At 37.5% G+C, this 10,000-nt stretch overlaps 1 protein-coding gene across 8 annotated transcripts in view; it reads left to right on the forward strand.

The window, feature by feature from the left end:
* EBF3 (EBF transcription factor 3) overlaps positions 1-10,000 on the forward strand; it is a 129,313-nt gene that overhangs the window by 79,255 nt on the left and 40,058 nt on the right. For 5 of the 8 annotated variants that reach the window (XM_045025920.1, XM_045025919.1, XM_045025917.1 and 2 more), the window contains 2 exons: positions 4,347-4,428; positions 7,420-7,564. In XM_045025920.1, the coding sequence (XP_044881855.1) occupies positions 4,347-4,428; positions 7,420-7,564 (227 nt within the window). The remainder of the gene's footprint in view (positions 1-4,346; positions 4,429-7,419; positions 7,565-10,000) is intronic. The other 3 variants (XM_045025922.1, XM_045025921.1, XM_045025918.1) reach the window with 1 other exon arrangement.

Raw genomic sequence — 10,000 nt, forward strand, 5'->3', positions numbered from 1 at the left:
AAACTCTAGCTAGTAAATTTTCTTCAACATCTATTCTCATATAGGTTAAAAATAGATAAAATGGATGAAAAGGCATTTACAGTGTTTTAAAAATCTCCTATGGAAAAGAAATTTTTTATATCACAAGGAAAAAAAAAAAAGCTCCTGTAGATTGTTATGTGCATAAGGTGGAGGCTTAAGAGCAGACACATTTGCAGATGAACTGCTTTTACTAGCTTCTCTGAGACATGACATTTGTTCAGAAGATTAGCCAGGTTGTAATGTGTAGCATAATTGCACTGTGCGGATGTCCCAGAAGTGAAAACCTAATTGCTTGACAGGACTATAACTTTGTGGTATGCTCTCACCTTGTTAGGTCCTTTTCTGATGCAGTTCAAATGAAGTCTGGCCGCAGGTGTGCCTAATTTACCTCGCAACAGAACGTGTTGAGTTTAATTGCACAGTGGTTGTTAGGAAAAATTGGTGGGTGGAATATCAAGTGACTTACTGTATGCTGATGGCAGATGGGCGTTAAGAGGCATTGTGAGCTAAGTGTATAGGTGAGGTGAGTTAATAAAAGATGTAAATTTTATCTTAAAATAGTGAAGCCTTATGGTAGGTAATACATTTTAATTAAGAGGGTATCAGACCTTTCTTTAGCAGTAAGAAGAAAATCAAAGAAAGGGGAAATCACCAAGAAATACTGTTTTTCCTTACTTCAGTATTTTTTTAAGGAGCAGTTTCCAATTGAGGATTTTAGGAAGGATATTCCAAAAGATTAAATACATTCAAATGTGTAATGTGTGTACATAAATTACCTAAATTGCAGAATACAACACAGGGACAGACAAAACCAGAGAAGTCTGTGTTCTCGTTCTACTGATAGCAACAAAGTTTGAAAAACTACCTTAACATGAACCCAAAGCCGGTATCCTACTTTTTCCCAACTCTAGGATTCAGTTCCCAAGAGTATAAGGCTTTTTCTGTGGAAAAGCAGCCAGCTCTATCCTCTCTGCTCTAGAGACTGCCTGCTAGGATGCAGGATTCTTGTTGGCCAGCCAAGGGAAAGTGGGCAGCTTTCTCCTCTGCATTGAGCTAAGGGAATAGCCTCCCTGGGAACAGGATTTTTCTTGTCCTTGTGTCACTTTCCCTTGAAGTTCTTCTCTTATGCCACCTGAGCTCCCAGGGCTCTTCTGAGCTACAGTTATAAACTGTCATTAGAGTCATGCAGTCCCACCATAAAGCTGAGATACAAACATTGGTTATGTTGCATCCCAGTGCTGTTTCTTCTGAATTTAGCTCAGCGTTCAGGTTTGTTCGGGTGGACTATGGGTGTTTATGGTTCAGACAAGCTTGGCTTTCTACCCAAACTACTGAGTAAATGTCCGATTCATTTGTTCAGTAAAAGATTGCTTAATATACTTTTGTAGATGTACATGAGTTCCCCATAGAAACAATTCTTCAGTGTCAAAAAATTCACGTGTAATTAATAAATAATAATACTTTGCACTTCTGGAGCACCTTTCAACTGAGGATTTCAAAGTAATTTACAAATTTTAATTCAATAAGCCTCACAACACCCATTTGACATTGGAAAACAGGATCAGATTCTCCTTTTCAGTCCGACGCCTTTGTGGCACTAAGAGGCTGTGAAGCTGACATCTCCCTAGACTAGTGATTTTTAAACCTTTTTTTCATTTGCGGACATCCAAGAAATTTCAAATAGAGGTGCGGACCACTTTGGAAATTCAGCCTGTGGTCCATGGAACCCTACCATAGAAGTCTTAGCCTGAAAACTGACTGCACAGAATTCAGCTATAAATGTTGCACATGCTCAGCACAGCATTTGATGCAGCGTGAGAAAGGCGCTAAACTGTGGGATTCTATGGTAATGACAACACTTCTGGGTTTTGACTTGTAGGTGGGGTATTCACATATTTTTGATTGATCAGAAAAACAGAATGCCTTTTCTGGGATCTGAAACTTTATTTTCATAGTCACCTTTCGCAGACTCCTTAGACATAGTTTACAGACCTCCAGGGGTCCACAGACTGAAAACCACTGCCCTAGACAGTAATTTTCCCAATGTGGGGTGTGCCCAGCTGAGGTGGAGCCAGTTTTACTGGATCCTAAGCCACTCTACATAGCTGCCCATATAGTAAGGGACATGAGAGGGGGGATAGGGATATGACCAGACACCTATTATGCTCTGACTATTCTCTAGCCCCATGGTACCATAGCCAGACAGAGTACTTTAGAGCAGCCCTACATGCAGCCAGCTTCAAGCTCAGGGAAATGCAGCCATTCATTATAGCTTCCCCCACCCCCCACCACATCTATGCCCAGCAAATTCAGCTGAGAAGCTAAACCATAGAGATCATATCAACCACCACTGAAATGTAGTCACCTCTGGGGTGAAAGCCAGCAGTTGATCACAGCAACACTGCGCAAGAATTCAGGAGGGGACGTGAAGAATACCATATCCAATTGAAATTGCAGCAGGGATTGATTTAGGCACAATGTAATTACATGTGCTGAAATTTGGCTGGGAGAACAGGTTTAACACTCCTTCTTCAGTAACATAGAATCTTTAGTGAGTACAAGGAATCAGTGCTAGAGCAGACTGGAAAATGGAGGTAGAGGGGACTTAGCAAAATTTCTCTTCCATTTAATATCAAAATTCCCATTACTGTTGAAAATTTGCTAAACGGCTCTAGAGATTATCCCATTTATATGTCTCATTGGGGAGATGGCTTCTTCAGCAGTACAGTGCCCACTAACAACACACTGGGGCTTTTGTTCAGGATTAACTCAGAGGCAACTGGCAAGAGTTCTAACTACTGAATTACCAACACCCTTTCTAGCACCTGAGTATTCCTTAGAGTTCTCCCATCCAGCTATTGCCACAGCCCAGGGGTTCACACATGACATGACAACGGTAGCGGTACAGCTTCAGGCACATGTTTTATCAACTGGAGTCTGACCCTTCAGGTTTGAAGTTCTAAAGGAGGAAAGAGTGGAGGGCTAAGCTCTTATCAGGGATATTATTTGCACAGGAACATTTATCTAAAGAGTATCCAGGTACCATGGTGACAGATACCTTATAATTAAGAGTAACATTAATAAATAATAATTTTTTGTATTCTGAATAAAATTCCTAAAGATCCTGTTAAGCTCAGTATTAAAAATGTGTTTACTTGACCACCAGAAAACATATTTTGCTGTTATAAACTATGAAAATATCACGATGTTAAGAAATAATAAGGGCTAGGTTGTGATCAGCCTTTAAGCCTCTGTACTAGGGAGGGGCTTTTCCCTTACCTTGCACAGCCTATGTGAAGTCTATGCGGGAGCTGCTCCAAAGCAGTTACCTGCTTCCCAGAGCAACTTGCTGAAAACAAGGAAGGAAGGGAAGTAGGTGGAACCATAACTTTGCTGCCCCAAAAACTACCTGGAGGTGGAATGAGGTTATATGCTTGATTCATTATAAGGGTGTCACAAATTGTTTCTTTCCTCTTTTCCCACCTTTCCATACAGTTGTTTTCCCTAGGAAACATTTTACCTCTCAGAGTTCCCCCTGAGCGTTGCTGCTCAACACAGCCCTCAGTGCAGGAAGGTGGCTAAAAGGCACAGTTTAACCCTATATAATTATCTTTTAATATGCTGAATAGTTTAGAAGCTGGACTACATATTGCCCTTGGCATGCTCATTCTATTTTTTACAGTTTTAAGGTCATTATAGTGACCAGTCAGAGTGCAGGACTTAATACTCAGTGTTCTATTATACTTTAACAATAATGACCAATGGGAGTGACTTTTCCTGACATTTAAGCCCAATGCAAATCCCACTGAAGTCAATGGGAGCTGGATCATACCTCTTTTGAGCAGACAGAGGAGTCTTCAACCAGAGGCAAAGCCAAGAGTCCTTAACAAGACTGATCATTAATTGACACGAAATTTCCAACTCGGAGGTCATTAGTGCTAATATAAGCTGTGAAAACATAAAACGTTAAGAAAAAAAAAAGGGGGGGGGAAGCAGATCCTCAGCTAGTATAAATCACCATCATTGATGTGATTGAATCATTGAAGTCAATTGTGCTACACCGATTTACAGGTCCTGGGGATCTGGCCCAGAGTCATTACATTTTCAAGTGTTGAAGATGTAAAAATTGAAGTGCATGTTGCCATGAATAAGTGCATGTTCTGATTACAGCAGTGATCTTTTCTAGTTCTTAAAGACCAGTACAGTAACCAATAAGAAAGTAAGATGTCATTCCCAATATTCTGTAAGGTTTACTTATTTAAGAATTTATTACATATTTTTCTCTTTTGATATCCCTAACAAACTTCAATTTTGTATTTTTATAGATTCTTTCTAAAGTTTTTCCTCAAGTGCAATCAGAACTGTTTGAAGAATGCAGGCAACCCCCGAGATATGCGAAGATTCCAGGTACAGAGTTTTAAAAAAGAAATAAGGATATATTCAGGATTCATTCATAAATTCCAAATAACTTACCATTATATATTTTTCTGAAAGTGTTGTCTTTTTTATTTAATACAGTTAGTTTCAGAACTGTATACCTTTTAAAAATGATATATAAAACTTTTTAAACTATTTGCCTACTTTAAATGCATGTTCTTAGGAGTTGTCAAGTTCACGAGCAGACTGTGATGGATTGTTCTGAAGCAAGTGGGAATCACCAGTGAAAATATTGCTGTAGTTTTTTCTCATATTAAAATCTTTACTGTGTTATTGGGTTGCTAAGAGCAGAAGAGAAGTTTTTACACATATATGATGAGTAGCACCAACTAAGTATTAGATATTAGAAAAGCAGCCATGGAATTCAATGAATTTTGGATCACCATTCTAGTTTTCACATTCAGATATAAGTCTGATAGGTGTGGTACAACCCACATATTTTTATTCCAACTGTTTTAGAATCAAATTATTTTAATTCTTGAATTTCTCCCTACAGCTATTGAAATATACTGTGGTGAATCATAACCACTACAGAAGGGTATCTGACTGGACAGTTGCTGAAAATAATTTCCCCCAAATTTTGGCTGATTGGAAATGGTTATTAAGAAATACATGATTTTTACTTCAAATTACTTTCAAGATGATTCATACTTGGAATTAATAACTTAGGCATTGAGATGTTCAGAACTTTTTCTGAGAAGCACAACTTGTGGTTTAAGCTTATAGGAAGGCATGCGACATCTGTTTTCACACACAGCCAACCTACTGGTGAAGCCAGAATGCTTGAGCCAGTCAACAGTACAGATCTGTAGCTGGAAAAAATATTTCTTCAAAACAATCCAGCCAAACTTCCATTTTTCATGAATCTCAGCTTCACAGAGCATTGGTGATATTGATCCATCTGAACAGAGCAGAAGGTCAAACCTGGAATGAGTGGAAATGTCCTCTTTGTCTCACCAATGACTAAATGAAGCATCAGTCATGAATGATCTTGTGGTTGACAAAAGAGCCAGTAGTCACTAGAAAGACTTCCCCAGGTCTCTTTAGTTAATCTCCCTGCCTCTCAGAAGGTTTAACTGGACTTAACAGAATGTCAGGTCTTGAACAATATTTTCAACTGGTTTCACTATCTCAGCACCTTTCTTTAGGTGCACTGCAGGAATGAGCCAATAAAACAACATAGTATGTCTACTTTCTTTTGCTGAACTACACTATTTTCCCTTGGTGACTGACCTATATATAGATGACAGAGCAAAGATAGTTGTCTTTTTTTTATATACACCTTCCCCTGTCTTTCAATATATCATGGCCTAGGAATCTAAAAAAAATAAATAAAAATTATTCCTTGCTGAGAATCACATTTTATCTGCTTTGCATAGTCTGCAGGTTATTTATTTAAGTCGCACTTAGCTTATTAAAAGTGAAAAGCAGACAGCCCAGTGACATGGCAATAGGACTGCAACATAGGATACCTGTGTTAAGGTGCTGCTTCTGGACTCCCCACAATGGATGTTGAGGAGCAGTGATACAGTCTGTCTCTGTGGAGGAGAGTGCATGCAGAAGCACAGCATACTTCTACAGAGCTACCCTCAGGCTGGTCCAATGGGTGATATAAATGGCTGCCTCCAAAACACAAAAGTAGGAAAGAATTTACATCAGATGCCTTGCACCCACTATGTGCAAAAGGGGAAGGAGTTACAGTGTAGTTCTTACTCTCCTGATTTCTCATTCATTATATATCTGTATATATGGACTGTAAGTATTCTGAATGTCATTTTTCACTGAGATTTTACATCCAAAGCAAACCGAACAAAAAGTAAAAGTCTGGCAAGTTTGTGTACTAGTTTTTACCATCATCACTAGTATGGTTGGATGAGGCATGGCTAATATTGACCTAACTCTGCCATTGTTTCAGATAACTTTTCTAATCTTAACTATACTGAAAATACTACAGTGATTCCTTCAATCAGAAAGTCTGGATCCCAACCCACAATGACCATGGGGGAGAACTGAAATTAAACTTATATCTGAGGTATTCAAAGTATTTTGGAAAGAAAATCAACCTATGGAGCCATATCACAAACACACACACATAAACCTTCAAACAAAATGCTTCTATTTCCTCTTTCACTTGTGTATTATGGAGTATCATTTCGGGATGAATTTCACAAATCGATTGTGTAGGTGTTTTTGTCAGCAAGGTTGTGCATTTTGCTTATGTTCCTTTTCCAATTTCTACTAAGAAGCAGCTGGAAGCCAAAGAAGGCCCTATCCATCATCTCTTCTATGGCCGGACTCTGAACCTGGACACAAGAATAGGAGCCTTTCACTCAAAAATAAAGGAGGAAATTCCATTGACATACCAGGGTCAATCACCATCCAAATGAACTTGAGAAGGGATACTTTTCATGGATTGAAAACACTTTCACTATTCATATTCAACTCAGTCTTTTCAGATGCAAAAAAGTTCATTATCAGACATTAAATGTAATTGTAAAACTGACCTGGAGATCATTTACTGAAGAGAAATGGGGAGTTACAAGGGTTTCTGATTTATTAAGCTTTTTTTTTTCTGATTTGGAATCCTCTTCATTTGGAAACAGTCTCAAGTGAACAATTTTTAATTAGATAAACTATCTAATCAATATATCAACAGATCAATCAAAACAGCAGCTTTTAAAATGAGTGGCTAGAGGGGTGATTCTGAAACTAATGGCCAGAAGAATATTTCCCTGAATTGAATTCATTTGTTAGGATAATAGGAGATTAAACTCTAATTAGTGTAGCAGGTTTTGAAGAGAAACAATTGAGATTTAAAAATTCACCGGTGGTAACTATTTTGTGGGGGGTGGGGCTAACTATGATTATATCTATTTAAAGCAGAAAGTAATGGACTTATCTACAACATATGGATATCTAAAAATCTGCAGTTTTTTAAAATGTATTTGTTTTCTTTTCCAGGTTGTTGTATCAACAACAGTCAATGTGGATGGCCACGTTCTGGCTGTCTCAGACAACATGTTTGTACACAACAATTCCAAACATGGAAGGCGGGCTCGCCGCCTTGACCCCTCAGAAGGTACGGCCCCTTCTTATCTGGAAAATGGTAGGCACACATTTACATGTCTTTTTTTATTTGCAATGCTTTTTTGCACCATATTTTATGTTGATACACTACTACATTTACTTTTACATGATTTCTTCTCTCTTCACATTGATCAAACAGCCCATTAGTATTTCTGACTCCATGTCAATCAAAATACAGGCCTCCTGATTTGCTTTTGATTTCCTTTCCTTTATTTAGTCCATAAAGTTCTACAGTCACAACCAATTCTTCATCCCCTTTTATTCTTTTTTGTTTGTTTGTTTGTTTGTTTAAAAGCCTTGTTTTGCTTGCAGCTTTTTCTTGCTGTTTAATTTTATTTGATTTTATTTTGGCTTGTCATAATCCTTGATCCAGAGGTACAGTCTCAGGTTATGTATGCAAGTTTAAATGGATGGTAAAAACATGACCAAATCTGTAAGGAATTTACTGTGAGGTCAATTTCCTGTTGCTGGGCCCTACTGCTACAGATTAAAGCAGTAAAATTTTTGTATGAGAAAAACAGTATAAAATGTTTTTCTTCTAGTTTATTAACTTCTTGCCTGATCTGCTAAAAGCAAGTAATTTTGGGGGAAAATTACAGTGGAAAGTGTCCCCAACAATCCCTAAACTCTGAAATACTTTATTTTTGCAGCCCATCAACCTCTGAATCTTGCACATCCATACATATACATACACTCTCACATAAAGTAAATGACCAAAAGACATGTCTATATGCAAATGTCACTTTTTACACATCGTAAAATCCCCTCACACAAACCTGGATAATTACTATTAAGTAATGCACTTTCTTATACAATAAAATGGTTAATTATCAAATATATTTTGAATTGCTTGAAGATTAAAACTTTCCAAAAACATGCTTTTTTTTACACTGCAGTACAGACTGAGGGGCTGATCCTGCAAACACATTGACTTCAATGGGACTACTCAGGTGAACAGTTATGAATATGCATAAGTGTCAGCAGGATCATGCCCTTTACAACTGTACAATTAAATCACGTAAAGTAACAACTAGCAATGCTAAGCTGCTGTTATAACAATTCTCATATATTAAGGTTATGTGTTTATGTTCCCCATAATACATACAGATGCACACACAGAAAAATGAATGAAGCAAGCAATGATTATCGGAATGAAATATGATTTAGACATCAAAAAATGAATCTGCTGTGGTCCACAAAAAAAACTAATTTGTTTTTCTGCATTAATAACTAAGGTATAAGAGAACAAAATATAATAATTAAAGGTCGCCCTGAGCACAAGAGTCATTATAGTCTATGACGTATTGTTTATCTCTTTCATATGAACTGAAGGTAGGTGTGTATTTTGCCTAGCAACCATCACTAATGAGGTTCACAATTAAGAAGGTTGAATCCTCTCCCCTAGTCCTTTACTTCCCTAGAGAGAGAGAACTAGCAACATTATAGGTTCAAGTAAGCATGCTCAGCCCTGTGGTGTTAGGTTTTAGTCTAGGTCCAAATTCAGCCTCTTCTAATGAGCTATTATGATCCTAGCAAAATAGAAGTATTTATTTTTGTAAGCTGTATAAAAAGTGTTTGACTCTAAGCAGAAAATATCACAGTTAGAAAAATAAAGGCCATTTTTATATACTATGAAAAATTTACATAAACTCCATTAACCAATAGCTGCTTTGTGGAATATCATAATTGATTTGTTTTATTTAAATGTTAAAGACATTGGGCCAAATCTTGTTTGCCTCACTCCCTTGAGTTTGCATCACTCCTTTACTGAAGTTAGCTGGACTATTCAAAGGCGATCAGGATTTGGTCCATCATTCTTGTCTACTTTAAAATTCTGCATCTAAAAGCAATTGTAGTAATCAGCTGACTGAAAGAAGACACTCCTGTAAAACAATAGCAATGAGCCAAAACACACTCTGATATGATAAAGGGTTACAATAGACTCTGAGACTGATTTTTGGAAATGCTGAGCACTCACAACTCCAGTTGAAATCAGTGGGGGCCCACGGTTTCTCAGTACCTTTGCTAATCAGATTCTCCCTTCCTATTTAATTAAGCAGTATCATCTACTGGAAATATGAATCAATGGCTAATCCTGCTCCCATTGAAATCAATCACAAAACTCTCAAGGATTTCAGTGGGAGGAGGAGCAGGCCCCAATATTTTTAATACTTTAAGGCTACAACCATGAAAAAAAATTCTGAGACCATAACTTTCTCAGTTACAATAAAATGTTTGTTCCTGAGTGGGGTATAACATTACATAATGATAGCCTGTTTTAAAGTATGATAACGTATGTAGTGCCTAAAGTTACTTTTGTCCCTGTTCACTTGGAGCCATGTCTTACATGCAGGATGGTATGCTTTGAATTAGCAACACATTCTTTAAAGAAAAGTGCTCACTAAAAACCACAGATATTTGCTTGTATGTAGCCTCTCCTTGCTAACACCTCATT

The sequence above is a fragment of the Mauremys mutica genome, chromosome 7 (genome assembly GCF_020497125.1).
Source record: "Mauremys mutica isolate MM-2020 ecotype Southern chromosome 7, ASM2049712v1, whole genome shotgun sequence".
Classification (NCBI taxonomy): domain Eukaryota; kingdom Metazoa; phylum Chordata; order Testudines; family Geoemydidae; genus Mauremys; species Mauremys mutica.